Source organism: Odontesthes bonariensis, chromosome 9, assembly GCF_027942865.1.
Source record: "Odontesthes bonariensis isolate fOdoBon6 chromosome 9, fOdoBon6.hap1, whole genome shotgun sequence".
Lineage (NCBI taxonomy): Eukaryota > Metazoa > Chordata > Actinopteri > Atheriniformes > Atherinopsidae > Odontesthes > Odontesthes bonariensis.
The window spans coordinates 38322485-38341453 of record NC_134514.1 but is presented as its reverse complement, the minus strand read 5'-3'; the positions used below and the strand labels follow the sequence as shown (position 1 = coordinate 38341453).

Genomic DNA, 18969 nt, shown 5'->3' with positions numbered 1-18969 from the left:
TATATGAGGTAAACACCAATTTTCGTTAAAAAACAGACACAAAAACTGCTGTATTTTCAATATATGCAATGCAAAGTGAAATATTCTATTGGGGATTATTAGGTCTGGGATATGTCATTGATGAGCTACAACATCAGTTTTATCAGCTTTTTAGTTTTTCTGCAATGGCAGATCACAGAAACGGCTCCCATAGACATCCATTATAATGAATACAGCATTAGTCTATGGCACACGCACGCACGCACGCACGCACGCACGCACGCACACATACACGCACGCACGCACACACACACACACGCACACACACACACACACACACACACACACACACACACACACACACACACACACACACACACACGGACACCTGTGTGACCCCAGTGATGTTATGAGGTCGTCAGACTGAGAAATAGTTTGGGTTTCTTTGAGGTAACATAATAAAATAATTTAGGTGTCTTTGAGGTAACATGATGAAAGCACCCTCGTTTGTCAACGACAGATCCACCAGCATGAGAATACGAGAGCTGTGCACATTTCTCATTCTCCTGAAGGTTGGAAGGCATGGCACAAAAATTCAGCGTTGCCCAAGCCGTGGAGGAAGTCCTCAGAACCAGGGCACAGCGACTCTCTCTATTCATCCTCCTCTGATGACTCCTCAGATGAAGAATGGGAACTCACCCTCCCTCTAGCAGCTCTGATTATAACAGCACGGAGGATGAAACTGATGAGACTGCTGGCCTGGATATTCTGTTGGTGTCAAAAAATGGCAAGATATCCTGGTCTGACAACCACGCCAACACCCTCCGATACCTGCCTGCGCCCTGTGCTCGCCCTGGACCGACGACCTACGCATGCGCCCGCATAACCGATGTGAAGCCCACCTGGGATCTTTTTCTGACTGATGAGCTGATCATTCAATTCACCAACCTGGAAGGCAGACGCACCACAGAGGCCTGGAGGGACACCGACAAAGGAGAGCTGCAGGCCTTCCTCGGGCCGCTCATCCTCGCCGCAGTGCATCACTCATGAGGTGAGAGCACCCTCAGTCTGTGGGATGCACTGGATGGGCCATGTTCAGGCAAACCATGGCACACACAAGATTTGAATCCCTTGTTTGATGACCAGCTGACGTGACCATCGACAGCGAGTGGGCAAACTGGCTCCGATTGCAGCTCTCTGGGAGAAGTGGGAGAGCCGACTCGCCCGCCTCTTCACCCCGGGCAGAAAGTCTGCATTGATGAGCAGCTGAAGGCCTTTCAGGGTCGTTGCGTGTTTCGGCAGTATATCCCCAGCAAACCCCCAAAATATGGCATCAAAGTGTGGGTTGCCTGTGACGTGCGCAGCTCATAGCCTTCCAAAGACATCTAAGATATGAATGATATGAATGTTTCAGTACGGTCGTACATCGGCCGTTTTACCGATGAAGGGTTTGGGAGTGGCGAGCTTTAGACGCTGTGTTAAAATGTATCGGCCTACGTCGTGGGCTAAAAAGCTAAATAATAATATATAAATAATAAGCTAAATTGCTATCTTCAAGTATTGGAATGAAGATCTGCTCAAATTAAAACTCGCCATGGTTGGGACCATTAGAAGGAATAAGCCTGAGCTTCCCCCAGTCCATCTGCAGGCGAGCCACAGACCTGTGCGCTCCTCAACATTGGCCTTCACTGCAACACACACTTTCTGTAATCTGCATATCGCATGTCATATGTGCCGAAGAGGTGGAAAATGTTCTCCTCCTCAGCACAGCGCACAGGGACCCAGTGGTCAGCGAGGATGAGCACCGAAAACCCCAACTAATCCTGGACTGCGCGTGCGTGTGTGCCATAGACTAATGCTGTATTCATTATAATGGATGTCTATGGGAGCCGTTTCTGTAATCTGCCATTGCAGAAAAACTAAAAAGCTGATAAAACTGATGTTTTAGCTCATCAATGACACATCCCAGACCTAATAATCCCCCATAGAATATTTCACTTTGCATTGCATATATTGAAAATACAGCAGTTTTTGTGTCTGTTTTTTAACGAAAATTGGTGTTTACCTCATATACACTGGTATTTAAAGGGTTAATTTTTTGAAAATAATTGAAAACTTGATGGTTATGATCAGAACTGAAGTGGAAGAAAAGATTTCTGAAAAAAAAAGTGGAAAAAAATATTAACATATGGTATTTTGGGGATCATTTTAGAAGGGGACAAAAATGGCCCTTTTCAGAAATTAAGGAGTTTTTTTTAAAATCAGGCATAACAAAAAAATTAAAAATCCCTAAAAATCAATGTTGTTGCTAATCATTGACATATCCCAGACCCTAATTATCCCTACTGAATAATTCCACTCTGCATTCCATATTTTGAAAATACTGGCACCAAAAGGCTTCAAAATTGGGCTAAAAAGTTCAAATTGGCATTTAAAGGGTTAATTTTTTTGAAAATAATTGAAAACTTGGTAGTTATGATCAGAACTGAAGTGGAATAAAAGATTTATGAAAAAAAAAGCGGAAAAAAATATTAACATATGATGTTTTTAGGTCGTTTTAAAAGGGGACAAAAATGTCCCTTTTCAGAAATTAAGTTGTGTTTTAAATCAGGTATGAGGGTTAAGTCATATTTATCTGATAGATTTCAGTTTGTTCTTGTAAATGAAGAATCTTCCTCACACACCAGAGTAAGTCATGGAGTTCCTCAGGGTTCTGTGCTTGCACCGATTCTTTTCACTTTATACATGCTTCCATTAGGTAATATTATTAGACAGCATGGCATAAATTTCCATTGCTATGCTGATGATACCCAGTTGTACTTATCTATAAAACCAGATGAACCCAATAGGTTGGTCAGACTACAAGCATGTGTTAAAGACATAAAGACCTGGATGACTCAGACAAAACTGAAGTCGTTATCTTTGGACCTGAGCGCTTCAGAGAGAAATTGTCTAGCAATACAGTTACTCTCGATGGTATTTCCTTGGCTTTTAGTTCTACAGTGAGGAACCTTGGAGTTATTTTTGACCAGAATTTATCATTTGACTCGCATATAAAACAGGTTTCTAGGACTGCCTTCTTTCACCTTCGTAATATTGTTAAAATCAGGAACATCTTGTCTCAGAGTGATGCAGAAAAACTGCTCCATGCATTTGTTACTTCAAGATTGGACTACTGTAATTCTTTATTATTGGGCTGTCCCACATATTCTCTGAAAAGCCTTCAGTTGATCCAAAATGCTGCAGCCAGAGTTTTGACGAGAACTAACAGCAGAGATCATATTTCTCCAGTTTTAGCTTCTCTTCATTGGCTCCCTGTTAAATTCAGAATAGAATTTAAGATTCTTCTCCTTACATATAAAGCTCTTAATGACCGAGCTCCATCATATCTTAAAGATCTCATTGTAAGATATTTTCCTAACAGAGCACTTCGTTCCCAAACTGCAGGTTTACTTGAGGTTCCCAGAGTTTCTAAAAGTAGAATGGGAGACAGAGCCTTCAGTTATCAGGCCCCTCTATTGTGGAATAAGCTGCCAGTAAATGTCCGGGAAGCAGACACCCTTTCCACTTTTAAGACCAGGCTTAAAACTTTCCTTTTTTATTAAGCTTATAGTTAGGTCTGTTGAATCTGCTAGTGTATCTGCTAGTGTGTCTTGTCCTGCCTCCACCTCTGGCACCCTCTATACTTTCATTACCCCCTACCCGAACCAGGGTTTGCATCCCCACCCCGCTGTGACTGGTGTGCAGTTGGTGAGAGGCTGAGGTAGCTTGTGGCTGTAAAAAGATGGTTGTTGTGGTGTGAGGAGCAGATCTATATAGGGAGTATAGGGAATTACTCACTGAGTCTGGTCCTTTATTTTATTATTTATTTTTTCGTTAGCACAAGTTTCTTGTGTTTACCTTGAATAGGGATGGCTCAGGTAATCCTGAAACATCCCATAGTTAAGCTGCTATAGGCCCAGACTGCTGGGGGGCCTCATCTGTCACACCTTTCCTCACTTTACTCTCTTTATGTATATGTGATATTATTGTGGTCATTAACTCGTGTTTCCCTGTTCCAACAGATATCCTTTTAATGGTGTTACAGTGTTGCCGCCGCGGCGGCCCTCCCCCCTCCCCCCCTTTCTGTCTTCTCAAACCCCAGCTGGTCGAGGCGGATGGCCACCCTTCCTGAGTCTGGTTCTGCCAGAGGTTTCTTCCTGTTAAAAGGGAGTCGTTTCTCTCCACAGTCGCCTCAGGCACGCTCAGGCCGGGAGATTGGACCGAAAAAGAAAAAGTTTTCAGTGCAATCTGTTGGTTTTCTTAGCTAGGAAATTGTTTTTGAATTGGCTCTATATGAACGAATTGGATTATTTTATGAATAATTATGATTACAATTAATTGAATTCCAATTGGCTTGAATTGGACTTTATTATCTAAGTGCCTTGAAATGACATTTGTTGTATTTGGCGCTATATAAATAAAAATGAATTGAATTGAATTGAATATAACAGGATAGACTTGAGAATTTAAACTCGCAGACTAATGAACACAACTCTGTGATTTGGCACATATTGAGATCAAAATTGAACTGATTTGAATTAAGTGGAATTTAATCGAATATATGTGGTTAATTTTTTTTTCCTCTTCAGGTTTGGGTGGGCACTGTTGGTGCAGGACCCCAAGGCAGAAGACTCTGTGCCACCTTTCAGCATGCTGAAACATTTGCTTTTCAGGATGAGGTGGGTGCCCTGCTGCTTCACGTCTGCCAGGTGATGGCCAAGGGTGTGCTCTGCTTTTTGCCGTCCTACAAGGTAAGCGATACCACCATCACCACCACAAAAAAGGAAAAGATTAAACATATGCTACCAAACCTAAAGAAAATAGTTACCAATACAGACAGGCTGAAATAAATGAATTAGTAAAAAACACAATAAATCAGGATGGAATGAATTTAATTGCCACACAAAACAATTGTTTTTGTCTTTGATTTTATAGATTAAACTTTGCTGTGATATTTGAGTTTCTGACTGAAAAACTAATTCAATATAGAATCGATGTAAAAAGCCTAAAAGAACCGTTGTTACATATGGATGCTGCATCTGATGAATCTAACTGAACAAACTCCATTCTGCTGCTGTTATATAACAGTGACGATATTTAGTCCTATTTATCCTTTTTTTTTCATCTGCAGAATGTTGATAACTTCATCATGATTGTTATTAATATTTCTTACCCAGTACTTTCTAGATTTACATGAGATTTTCTTGAATTGGCAGTACACTTTTAGCCTCAACATTATTTCCATATTTTACCACTTGGGGGAGCTAGAGACCACAAATGAGTGTAATTTCAAATGGTTTTGTCATTTGAAGGCATTTATACAGTATAAAAGCCGTTCAATGCAAAATAAGTAACAGATCTTAAAGCATGTACTGCGTTGCTTTATTTCCTGCAGCTTAGATGCTGCAGTAATGCATGTTACAATAGATCCCCACTAATCAATACAGGCACTTGTCAGGAACTTGTTAAATGGCGTCATCCTCACAGAACTGTATCCTCTTTCAGTTAATGAGGGCACTTCTGAAAGCACACTCATAGACACTTTGTCCCCTTTTGTTTGTTATGCATTTTTTCTCATGAATAATAAATATCCACTGTAGCTCAGTTGTCACATTAGCTTACTGAGGACTAAGTGGATTTCATATCTTATTGTGTTTGTTTGTCCACAGTGCACATGTTGATTGTGGTTAGTTAACATACTTCATGTAAGATACTCAATAGATTTATTTGTTTTAATTCCTTCTAACATAATTCAGTCTTTTTTACTTCAAACCCCTGAAATGAAAACACTCACTATTGTTGCAGTGAGCAACCAGTTTAGCCGTCCCACAGAACAGGTTACTTGTATAGTATACGTTGTTTAGCTTTAAATCATTTCTTGAAGTTATCTCACAATCCCTCCTTAAGGCAACAGACATGCCTTAAACAATAAAGGCAGAGAACCTCTTATTGTAAAATTTAATCAACGCCTCCGCAGTGATGAGGACATATACAGACTTTTCCAGCTTGCCCTTGGCAATTTTGGTTCTTGCCATTGGCTTATTTTAATATTTCATGTTGAACTTGAATTTCAGCATGTCTCATCCAGTCATCATTGGTATGATTCCTATGCACGTCTTGTTTGCGTACTATCCAGTTGCATTCTCAGCTGATGATACCCCCATGTAAACCCAGGGAAAGCTAAGACTCTGGACCTTGCTGTTTGCTCGTTTTACCTTCCCTTTTGTGAGACCATGTTGCAAGCCAAGCAGCAACTAGGAGCCGTGAGATGATTTTTTATTATTGATAGCCATGTAGGAGTCTTTGCTCTCTCAATGCTGATGCATAAATATTTAATCTGCAGTCAGCTCTTAAAGATAAGGAGATGAGGGGATATGAAGGGCTGGGTATTAATTGGAGCCCATGGAGGCTTCATTGGTGCCACTGAGTCCCGTCTGCCCTGTGATGTGTGCAGTTGTGTGCATGTGTGTGCTTAGAGAGGGTAGGTCATCTCAAGACATCTTCATTCAGCGCACTGAGGTGATGGCTATCGGCGCCTTATGCACAGTCGGTTCTGTGAAAGACTGAAAGGGCAGGAAGATGTATGGGCCTGCAGGGTCGGAGCGCTTAGGGCTATGCCCTCACTCTCATACACATACATTCAACATCAGTAGAACAAAGAATGCAGCTTTAGTTAAATGAGTTCATCTAGGAAAGGCAAGTTTATTTGTAGAGCACAATTCGTACACAAGGCAATTCAAAGTGTAATCTAAATTAGGCTCGTTCCCAGCAAGTTTTCTTTTTAGAACTAGGTTGAGAATTTTTTGTATTGATATTTGCCAGCAATGACACTGGTGCACAGATGACAAATGAAAGAAAACTCTTGGGCATTGCACAAGCACACAAAGTACTCCCTTAAATGTGGTCACGCACAGTTTTCCAAAGAGGCTGTACAGTACCCCAGTTAATGCCCATTAAAACCACAGCAGGCTATGATGTCTGGTCTCAGCCGCCAAAGGGAAGGACCAATGCTCCCACAGCTAAGGGAGTCTGATGGTTTATTAAAAAAAGCAGGGTTCTGCAGAGGTGAAAAGATGACTGGGAATACAAGATGCTTTTAAGGAAGATTGAGATAAGGGCCATTAGGTGATGTCGCCTCACTGTCTGTGTGAAGACGCACCAGCACTGGCGCCTGGGCTCTGCTGAGCTTGTGTCAAATCAAAGTCAAACTGGAATGCAGGGTGAACACTCGCCAATGTGCACTGTCCTCAGCAGCTCAGGGGTATCTAACGCTCCAATCACACAGCTCCACCAATGCTGCCGTCTCAAAGAGAGGCTGATTCTCTCTGTCTGGGAGCATATTAGATTCATGGGTCAGTTTGCCTAGTGTAGCATATCACTGCCGATTGTTAGAGCTGAGCTAATGTTTTATTTGAGTTTTAACAGTGGAAACTTCAGGGTTATTGCTGTTTGACTGAGCAAGGAATTTTTGGACGGCTCCTGTTTTTTTAGACCTTAAAAGCACATGTTCAAAGGTGACTGAGTCATCTGTTTGTTACCTCCTTGAACCACCCCACCAATGAGCTGTTTCTTTTGTTGGGGGCTACTAAAGTTAATCTGCTGGTTATTAATCACACAAGTGATTCACTTGGAATGCTCACAGAAAAAATTGTGATTCCACTTTTCTGGAGTAAAAATAACCATCTCTGAAGGCTTTGCTTTGCTCAGCAGATAGTTTAAGCCCAGAACCTAAAAATGGACTTTTCACGATGTTTTGATAAATTTCAAATCAAATTATTTTGAGGGTACGTGGCAAATCGCATCACTGTGACTAATTTGGTGTGCACCAGAGTTCTAAAATAACTTTTAAGATTTTTTTCTGACTGCAAAGTAATCCTATGAAAAGACCAATATTACAGATGAATTGATCGTGTGGTTATGTGAATTGTGTTGTTCTTATTTAAAGCCTGATATCATCTGAGTTACATAGCTTCTTTTTAGTTAAAAAAAACATTCAAAAAGTGATGCTTCTCCACCAAGACCTTTCCTTTATAACCATAAATGCTGTAGTTTAACTCCTGCTGCTATAAATCATTGCTTACTCACAAGTGAAATATTTTTTTCCTGTCTAAGTAATAATGGTTGAAAATGAGTATTTAGCTGTTTTAGGAAAGAGAGAAGCTTTTTAAAAACGAAATGTTTGTAAAAAAAAAAACCAGAATATATGTCATATATATTATGTCTTTATAACCCATTCACCCAGGATTTAAATCCAATCAAATCAGGTCAGTACAGAGAGCGACAGAAAGTTTACAGTTACTTACAGTTAATGTGCTGATTATTTAATTCACTTATTGGAGTTTTAATTTTTCTAAAAGAATTGTGCAATCTGAGATGCTCACACCTACCGACCTTCAGTGACATGCAGTTTGGTACACGTGGACTTTTGAAACTTGACAACCCTACGGAAGGGTGGAGATCGGGCTGTGGTCTAGAGAATAAAGAACGGAAGAAGAGGGAACCGTTTGTGGCAATGCTAGAAATGTAAAACCTAAAACCCCATTCTAGTGCAAAGGACTTTTTAGTTGGATTTATCAGTTTCTGGAATGGTGGAGCACTGTACTACTGTGCAGTGACATGTACACACATATTATCTTTCTGTGAGAGTCAGAAGAAGAAATCTTTCCTTTTATCCTCACCACACAGTCATTGTCATTCTTTATACATTTTAAAGTTCTTTGTGACATCCTGTGGTGAAAATACCACCATGTAAAGCCTACTGGAATCCAACTCATGTATATAAAGAAATAAAGAAAATGAAGAAATTTTCATCAAGGCTGCTGAAACTGCTATATATTTATTGTTTGTCTGGACAGATTTGATTTTCTGACATAAAGTTGTTATTTTTACTAACCAGTTTGAAGTAACATAATGCATATGGGCTCTCTGACCTTTAATATTCATATACAGTGTAGAATTTTAGCTCTTTAGTATGTAAAAACCTCTTTTACGGGTGCTCAGATTGAATCAAACAAGTAAATCTAACATATATAGAACTTCTGAATCAAAGGAATGGTTTTCCTTCATCAGGTCTTTGTTGCACCTTTCTTAAGCTGGCATTTGCTTTGCCTTTGGTTCTGTCCTCAGAATGTGAACTGCACATTCTGCTTTATGAATGATTCTGCCATTGCAGAATATTCCAACTCCTTTATGTTTTGCGTCTCTATGATTCTTCACTGGGAGGCATCATCCAATCAGCTTTGCTGCATCGGGCTGAATCTGAGCAGACAGTATATCTTTGTACACTTCACAATCCATCTGACTGCTTCTGTCACATCTTCAATAACACTGGTGACCCAGTGTCACTGGAAGCCACGCAATCCCAGGCCATTTCATGGCCTCCATGTCTTTTACAGATGATGTATTCCTTTGATCATGAGCTGTTCAAAGCCTGCCCCATACTGTTTGCTTCCTGTCTTTCCAGTACATGTTGATCTGAGTTTCATCTGTCTATAGAATGCTGTTCCAAGGCGACTGTTTTTTTAAGTTTTTCTTTTCTTTTTCCTTTTTGGACAGAATCTTATCTGGCCATCAGTTTTCAAGTCTTTTGAATAGTTTGCACCTTGGGATGAACCTCTGCTTTTGCCCTCCTAGAGTCCTCTTTTCAGTGCTGATTTACTTACCTCCTGGAGTGTTCTTCACATGGCTGGATGTTGGGATGGATTTTTTCCTTTACTATAAAAAAGATCTTCCGATTATCCAGTACTGTTATCTTCTTTTGACATCCAGGAGTTTTTATGTTGCTGAGCTCACTAGTATATATTTTTTCCTTTCTGTTCATGTTCCAAATTTTAGATTTTGCCACTTCTAATGTTCCTGCATGTTCCTGCCTCTCTGATAGATTTTTTTTTTTTTGTTTGACCTGCAGTTTTTGTTTTTGTTTGACTGTCTGTTGTTGGTTCACAGCAGAAGCTTCCAAATGCAAACACCACAACTGGAATTAACAACAGACCCATAACATTCTTAAGTTATGAGGAAATACTGAAGGAATAGCCAATAATTATCCAATTTTGCTACATCCCCTGAAAAATTAAGGTTCTACATATTATGGGGCTGTGTGAGATTCTTTTCTTGAAGCCTATATTAATATTACTGTAACAGTTTTGATGAACCACTAAATTAACTGAAATTGTAATTCTATATTTCTTTGTTTCTATCGAAAACACATTTAACATCTGAAAGCACTTGAACTAAGACTGATGTTTACTTTGACTGTATTTAAATGTGAAACAAAGTGGCAGCAGACGGCGTTTCTGAAGCGTTCTGTTGTCACCACCAGTGTGGTCGGGATCTGTAGAGCTGCTGAGAAGGGAAGGGTGGCAGACCAGAGGTGGCAGGTGGCGTCTTGCCACCAGTTTTGATGTGATGGTTGCTGTGATATTTTGGGGCTGAATAATTTACACCGCAACAACACATCTCCCCTCACCACTGTGAAGTGTGGCTCTTGGCTGCATGTTTCATTAATGCCATTGCCTCCAAACCCCTTCCATAATTCATCAGACACTGGAGAAGCTGCGACGTGTCGCCACACGGCTCACTGACACCAGGGACATAAGGAAGGAGATAGAGTGAAGCCAGATGCAGAGGAGGTGAAAGATGGGGAGATGGTAAGGGGGAAACAAGGGGGAAGTGTAAAAGTGAGAGAAAGACGACAGGTCACTGCGTTGTCTTGTTGTTTCACTACCCTGTCCCAATTGGTAAAGATCTGGCCCACTTTACTTTGTCACTGGCAGAGCATCGCGCCTACCATGCCTAGAAAGGACAATAAATTATTCACACATTTTATGCCCCCTTATGTGCTAAATACTGTTTATTTCCATTCATGTTGCATGGGCTTCATAACGATTCTGCTGTAAAATCTCTAAAGTCTGAAAGGAGTGGCCAACAAATTAATTCACTTTAAGTGACGGCTTCATTGTCTTTTGAAAACAAGTTGAACTACAACTGAGTTTTCAAATGTAAACCAGAAACCCTCCAAAGAAGCTCTTTTGAGATATTTAGTAACTTCACATTATATACAGACGTTCTAATTTCGAATCTTTTATTCATCTGTTTTCCTTTATTTTATGGTGCTTTCCATATTGGCAGGTCTTAACCGCTGCCCACAAATGAAATTTTTCTTTGATATTTCATCCTAAAATGATTAAAAATGTTGTGCAGATTGACATTTCGAAGCCCAATCTGCCAGCTAAACACCAGGCCTTTGTCAGATGATGTCCCTCAATTAATCATGAAGGTGCTCTTTGTCTGTCATTTTTGAACCTGTGATTCTGCTGTTGAGTGAATAACACTGTTGTGGTTGACAGTCTTGGATGAAGATCTGTTTGAGATGAGGAACTTTTTCCCTTCTTGTATACATACGTTCACTCAGATCTTATTTTGGAATGCGTTCTGTAGTATGCTGGGTGACAAACCTTGGAGAATAGTTTTTTTTTTTTAATCAGTTATAATCCCCCTGGATAGAGAAAGTAACTAAAGGCCTCTTCACATGACATTGGAGTTTGAATGTTTGTGACAGAGAAAAATAATTATTCACTAAAAATGAATGTGGCTTGTTGTGTACATGGGGCTTTTAGTGGTAGACTAGAAAAGCGCTATATTGATACAGTCCATTTAGCATTTACTATATCCCCCTGCTGTAGTAGAATGTATTTGGTATGTAGGTGCACATCAGCATTTTTATTTTCTTCCAATGATAATATGAATTATGTTATTGATTGTCCTTTGGTTTGAATTAACTTGGATAAGAGAGAAAAAAATATCACCAAATGAAAACGTTGCAGATTGTCCTCCCAAAATACACTGATTCTGTCAAACTTTGTTTTGATAGTGGATAAGATGCAAATCGTCATTTTAAAGACAACAGGTCTTGTGGTCACCTTTAGCCAACTGTTAAGATAACAGATGATAGCAGATATCCCTCAGAACATTCTGGAGCAAACCCTGTGTGGATAGCTTCTCTTCACACAGAGGAGTGGCCCCTTGAGCTCACCTTTCCAGAAGGTGTCCATTTTGAATTTTTTTATACAGATGTGTACCACATCACAGCTGTGTATCACAGATAGGATGCTTATGATCGGTGTTTGTGCAAATGCATTGAGAGTGTCAGGATGTGGTGCTCAGAAGGACATCCCTGAGGACTCGGTATTTTGCTGCATGACTTCAAAGCTTATGTAGGTAATGACAGGTAAGCTTGACAATAAGAAACAATGGCCTACCTGAGCAGAACCAAAGTGATGCTATGTGCTTGTCATGGGCTGTCACATTCCCACCAGAACTGACCTGTATTCAACATTTGTTTTGTCATTTAATGTTTAAAAAAAACCCACCAAAATTGTACATTTTGTGAGTTTGAAATGCTTTGACATTCTGTTTTTACTAGCCATGTCATACTAGTTTTATCAGTGATAACATTTTGTCTCCATACTTATCTCCTTGTGGAATCAGCTCCTTTTTAAGTGCAGCCTGGCAGATAATTCCTGTTTTGTTTTGTGGTAGATCTGAATAACATGAATTATTCATCTCCTGCTCAAGATTGCATTGGAAAGCAGTTGCAGGGGAAACAGTTTGCTAAGTTGAAGACACACGTAAGGGGGGTCCTTGTCGATGTAACACTGCATATATGGTGAATAGGCTATGTTTTATTGATGCAAACGTCCTGACCTCACTTTCTGTAGCAGTTACCAACCTGATTAAATCTTTCCTTTGCCTCATTTAACCACTATGAAGCAATAACACTGGCATGCAAGAAACTATCAACACTTTTCATGCCGTCTCATTTCCCTGTCTACTTAGTACAGCACTTAACCTGCAGAATAGAATTCTCTTCAGCTCTGTATGTCATTTTGTTGAACATTAAGTAAACACAATAGATTTACTAATGGGGAGAAGATGTATCTAGAAAACTCTGCACTGTAATCCTATACAGAGACCCCTTCTGATACTGGCTTAGGCTTTACAGCTTCACACTGTTAGCCTGTTGAGAAGTTTGCTGCTGACTACGAGAAGAACTTCTATTTGACCCCACTAACACATTTCCAAGCCAGTGAAGTTTCTTTTTGATTGTAAAGCCATGCTTATTCAAGGATATAATTTGCACAACACAGACATGAGTGGGGCCATGCTAGGATGAGGGCTTTTAGATCAATGTGCCTCCCCTGAGAGTGGATGACTTTTTGCACTAACAATAGTCAAGCAACAGTGATTTTATTGCAGAAGAGGTTGAAACACATAAGCTTTCTGTGAAGTACAAGTAAAGAAAAGCAATCAAAGCTGTTTAAAGACACAGAACAAAACATTTAGAGCTAAATGCTCCTTTGTTGCAAGTTTGTCCTAAACTTTCAAGCCTTACATGATGTATCTTTTTGCTAAAAAGGTAAACTTGCTGTGCTGCTTTCTGTTTAGGATAACATTTTCTGAAGGTTGCTTTTTTCCCCTCCCAATCCTAGAACAACATACACTTTTTTGCCAAAAGAATTCACTCACCCATCCAAATAATTAAATTCAGGGGGGTTTTAATCACTTCCATGGCCACAGGTGTATAGCACCTAGGTATGCAGACTGTTTCTTCAAACATCTGTGAAAGAATGTTTCGCTCTCAGGAGCTCAGTGAGTTCCAGCGTGGTACCGTGATAGGATGCCACCTGGGCAACAAGTCCGCGGTCAGCGGATGCTGAGGTGCATAGTGCGCAGAGGTCGCCAACTTTCTGCAGAGCCAATCGCTACAGACCTCCAAACTTCATGTGGCATTCAGATTAGCTCAAGAACAGTGCGTAGAGAGCTTCATGGAATGGGTTTCCATGGCAACTGCATCCAAGCCATACATCACCAAGTGCAATGCAAAGCGTCGGATGCAGGGGTGTAAAGCACGCCGCCACTGAACTCTAGAGCAGTGGAGACGCCTTCTCTGGAGTGACCAATCACGCTTCTCCATCTATCAATCTGATGGAGGAGTCTGGGTTTGGCGGTTGCCAGGGGAACGGTACTTGTCTGACTGCATTGTGCCGAGTGTAAAGTTTGGTGGAGGGGGGATTATGGTGGGGGGTTGTTCTCCAGGAGCTGGGCTTGGCCCCTTAGTTCCAGTGAAAGGAACTCTGAATGCTTCAGCATACCAAGAGATTTTGGACCATTTCATGCTCCCAGCTCTGTGGAAACAGTTTGGGGACGGCCCCTTCCTGTTCCAACATGCACCAGTGCACAGAGAAAGGCCCATAAAGACATGGATGAGCCAGTTTGGTGTGGAAGAACCTGACTGGCCTGCACAGAGTCCTGACCTCAACCCGATAGAACACCTTTGGGATGAATTAGAGCGGAGACTGTGAGCCAGGCCTTCTGTCCAACATCAGTGTCTGACCTCACAGATGAGCTTCTGGAAGGATGGTCAAAAACTCCCATAAACACTCCTAAACATTGTGAAGCTGTTATGGCTGTAAAGAGTGGGCCGACGTCATATTAAACCCTATGGATTAAGAATGGGACGTTACTTAAGTTCATATGCGTGTAAAGTCAGATGAGCAAATTTTGGCAATATAGTGTACGTCACACTTACTTACTGTTTCAGTATGTGTTGGTCTGGCTTAGTCTATAGAGTATACTCAATGATCATCCAGATCATCGAATAATCTCAGTTTCAGTGATCACCTTTTTCAAACACTTTCATTTTCACATTTCCAAATCTCCAAAATCCTTGTTTGTAGTGATGATAATGCACATTCTATGTACTGTGGCCTGTATGGCATGCTTTAATGCTACTCTGTTAGTTGTGTTCCATTGTTATCAGCTTTCATTTCTCCCTTGTGCAATGTTGATGTTTACGGTTGACTTCACTGCTATAGCATTGCAAGCAAAACCTTCTCTAGTTCTTTTTGCAGTCACATATGGTTGTTTTTTAATTTTATCTTGAAAATATTTTGAAGTTAAAATAGGTTTGATAAAGGAACAGCATCATGGTTATTTTGATAAGAGGTGGAATTTTATCACGAGATATGATTAGGGACAGACAGATAACTTAACAAGAAAATGGAGAGTAAAAATTAATACTCAAGTCATTAAAGTCACTATGTACCACTATACAGCTGTGTATCACAGATAAGATGGTTATGATTGGTGTTTGTGCCCGTGTTGACAGTTTGGAGTGTCAGGATGTGCTCAAAAGGGTATCCCTAAGGACTCAGTATTTTGCTGCATTATTAGCTTATCATCATTAGCTTATCTAGGGAATGACGAGTGAAACAGTTGGATGTGCCTCAAAATCCTCCAAAAGGAGGAAACCGGGAGACATCCCAACCACATGCTCAAACCACCTCAACTGACTCCTTTCTATGCCGAGGAGCAGCGTCACTACTCCGAGCTCTTTCCAAATGGCTGTGCTCCTCACCCTATCTCGAAGGCTGAGCCCAGCCACCTTCTGAAGGTAACCCATTGCAGCTGTTTGTATCCGCAACCTCAGTCTTTGGGTCTCTACCCAGATCTTGTGACTATAGGTGAGGATTGGAACAAAGATGTACCAGTAAATTGAAAGCTTCTCCTTTTGGCTCTGCTCCCTCTTTACCACAATGGACCAGAGTAGCCCCAATCTGTCTGTCCATATCTTGCTCCAACCTGCCATCACTCGTGAACAAGATCCCAAAATACTTAAATTCCTGCGCTTGAGGTAGGGATGGATGGAGCACTCTTTTCAAACACCCTGGAGTAAACTTTCCTGGGGATGCTGAGTAATGTGATTCCCCTTTGTAGTTGGAACATACTCTGCAGTCCTCTTTCTTAAAAATGGCAAACACCACCCCGGTCTGCCACTTTACTGTGCAACATTCTCACCTTCACGTTGGTTCACCACTTACAGGGAGGATAATTGAATTTGGGTGCAATGTGAGCTAGGTACCAGGGGAAGGTGGGGGCCAGGGCGGGCTGACTCACAGTGTTGCACACTGGCTCTTGGGACATGGAGTGTCTCCCACTGCTAGGGAAAGGGCCTGAGCTGGTGTGGGGCTACTCGCAAGCCCCCGGCTGAGCGGCTTGTGGTTGGAGTTGTCCCCAGTGTGCGAGATGATCCCCTTGCAGTGTTTTGTTCTTAGACTTCTGTGCTAGTCATGGATTGTCTATTACAAACACCATGTTGGCACATAAGGTGGTTCATAAGTGTGCTAAGTGTAAGTGGTATTGGCTTCCAGAAGCTGTGGTCTCAACGTTGTCGGTACCTGTTGTGGCGGTAACAGGAGGACTTTTTTTCTTTTTTTTTTTTTCTTGATTTATTGTCATGCGTACATATGTACACACGAAATTTGTCCTCCGCTTTTAACCCATCCAGGTTGGCACCTGTTTGACACACATGCACATGCACAGGGTCACACAATTGGAGACAGATGCCAACCTGGAGCGGTGGAGCATGGGGGTACGGTGCCTTGCTCAAGGGCACCTCAGCCGTGACAAGGAGGTGGACTGACACCCCTCCAGCTATCAGTTCCACCAATCTTTTTTTCCGAGTGGCGAGAGTGGGAATCGAACCACCAACCTTCCGGTTATTGGACGACCGACTCTAACCACTGAGCCACAGCCGCCGTTCACTTGCTAGTGAACACCAGCAATGAGGAAAACAGTCAAGCTAAAGAAGGGGGCCTTTCAGGCTTGATTGTCCTAGGGGTCACCTGAAGTAGCTGACAGGTACAGAGTGGCCAAATAAGCTGCAGCGTTGGTGGTTGTTGAACTCGGGCATGGGAAGAATTCGGTGACACCATTGAGAAGGACTGGCCTCAGTAATGTTCTGGCAAATCATTCTGTGACTCAGAAAGGGAAAGCAGAGTCCCTCCCAGGTTGTGCTGAGCCTGAATACAGAACTACTGACTCAGACTGAGGATGTCCTTGGGTGGTGGAAGCAGCACTTGGGGGATCTTCTCAATCCGGCCAGCATGTCCTCCATTGTCCTTGACATTGTGGGGCTGTTGTGGCTGACACGCCTCTTCAATGTTGCATGGTGTAGCGTGTTCACTGTATATGAGCAAACTCCTTAACTACAGTAAAGGTACTGGACATGCCTGTCCTATGAAAATCAACTTTCTGTGAGAGAAAACATTACCACTTCTTAGTTACTGATGTTTAGCTGTGTTGTGATTCTGATTGTTTGATCTTTTTGATTATCTAAAGAAGGCCAACATGAATTTACAGTTTTAGACATCTTGTGATTCACTTAGATGCTGGACAAGCTGAGAGATCGATGGATCACCACTGGTCTATGGGAGAAACTGGAACAACTGAAAACTGTGATCACAGAACCCCGCGGTGGTGGCAAGGGAGATTTTGATGGGGTGCTTCAGACTTACTACGATGCCATCAAATACTGTGAGGGAAGAGGTAAGACTGCTCACCATCATCAGACTGACTTTGTACTGCTTTTGACATGTCACCCCGAAGAACCTTAATTGGTGAATTTAAATCTGAAACACATACATTTGTTTGTCAAGTGCTTTTACAATAAGTGCAACAAGTATTTGATTTCTAACGCTTTCACACCAGGATAGACCGGGGGACTCGGTGCGATTGGGCGGTGAATGCTGAAAAATTTCACACCTTCATTTGGTTTGATTCACTTTCAACTGCACCTTTGAAACAGCTGCTTGTTTAGGGTGCTATTGCCTGAAATGAGCAGTGACCAGGACGAAGGAAAACAGCATAAGGAAAACCCAGCTCATTCATTGGCTAGGACCGAAAACGGAAATCCATTTCCTTCAGCTGGTTTGTTCACAACGAGTAATAACCCTAGCTACAAGCAACCGTGATAATTAGTTCTCGCGACTCCAACTTTGTCTTTGTTTACCGCTGCTTCTTCGGTTTTGCGTTGGCTTAGTGTTTTTTTTCCATCCAAAATGCTTATCCTCTCTTTGATTTGCTGGATAAGCTGTTTGTGTTCCCTCTGTAAGTGAACTGCACCAGGGTTCATTTGCAAATGGGTATAGACTAAGTCCCACATTTTCAGGCGGATCAGAGTTCACTTGTTCGGTCCATACCAGAGTTCGGATGAGCTTTCACACCTGCTAAAACGAAGTGGACTATCCAAGGAAACAAACTCTGGTCCGTTTAAAGCGGACCAAACAGTGCTAGTGTAAAAGCACCCCAAGTCGTGCAGTTGAACTTATTTTTCATTTGTTGTTATTCAGAATTTTACTGCACAATATTTGCCAGTTTATGTATAGATACAAACTATGCTTTCTTTTGTTATAGATGGTGCACTGCTTATTGCTGTGTGCAGGGGGAAAGTTAGCGAAGGGCTCGACTTTACAGACGACAATGCCAGGGCAGTGGTGACCATTGGGATTCCCTTCCCAAATATCAAAGACCTCCAGGTAAGTAGAATCACAATAGTTGGTAGATATTCTCCAGCAACTCATTCAGCACTGTCAAGTTGCTATCTTTTTTTTAAAGCAATTTTTTGCTCTTTGACTATCCCACTGTAACACCAATGTGATGACCACATGTTAGGTTAATTGATGACTTTAAAGTGCTTATGAAATGAATTTTAATTGTTGGAATTTCACAGTTTTTGCTGCTGATTCTAAAGGTTCCAAGCCTTGCGATTAAAATTAGATATTGTCTGGATAATAATTTATCCGGGAAGTCATGTTAAAACGGGCTCAAAAGGAGCCACATTTTGTCTTTTTGTGCGAATTCTTTTTTTAATGCGTGACGTCATAGGGTTGACACAGAAGTTCTCGTAGTCTAACTGTAATGGCGGCATCTATGGCTAAGACATCAAAGCACGGCAGAAAATATTGTGTTGCTGGAGGAACAAATGGTGTTAGTTGCAAAAATAGCAGCTTCACTGGAGGGATCTCTCTGCACATGTTTCCCAAACCAAAAACTACTGGAACTGAGGCTGACAAGGAGAAGGCAAAGACGAGAGCACGGTGGATACAGTTT

The 18969-nt window shown here is 41.5% G+C and overlaps 1 protein-coding gene across 1 annotated transcript in view; it reads left to right on the top strand.

Annotated features, from left to right (window-relative positions):
* brip1 (BRCA1 interacting helicase 1) overlaps nt 1-18969 on the top strand; it is a 62703-nt gene that overhangs the window by 27478 nt on the left and 16256 nt on the right. The window contains exons 14-16 of the mRNA XM_075474187.1: nt 4611-4772; nt 17247-17406; nt 18274-18395. Coding sequence (XP_075330302.1) covers nt 4611-4772; nt 17247-17406; nt 18274-18395 — 444 coding nt within the window. The remainder of the gene's footprint in view (nt 1-4610; nt 4773-17246; nt 17407-18273; nt 18396-18969) is intronic.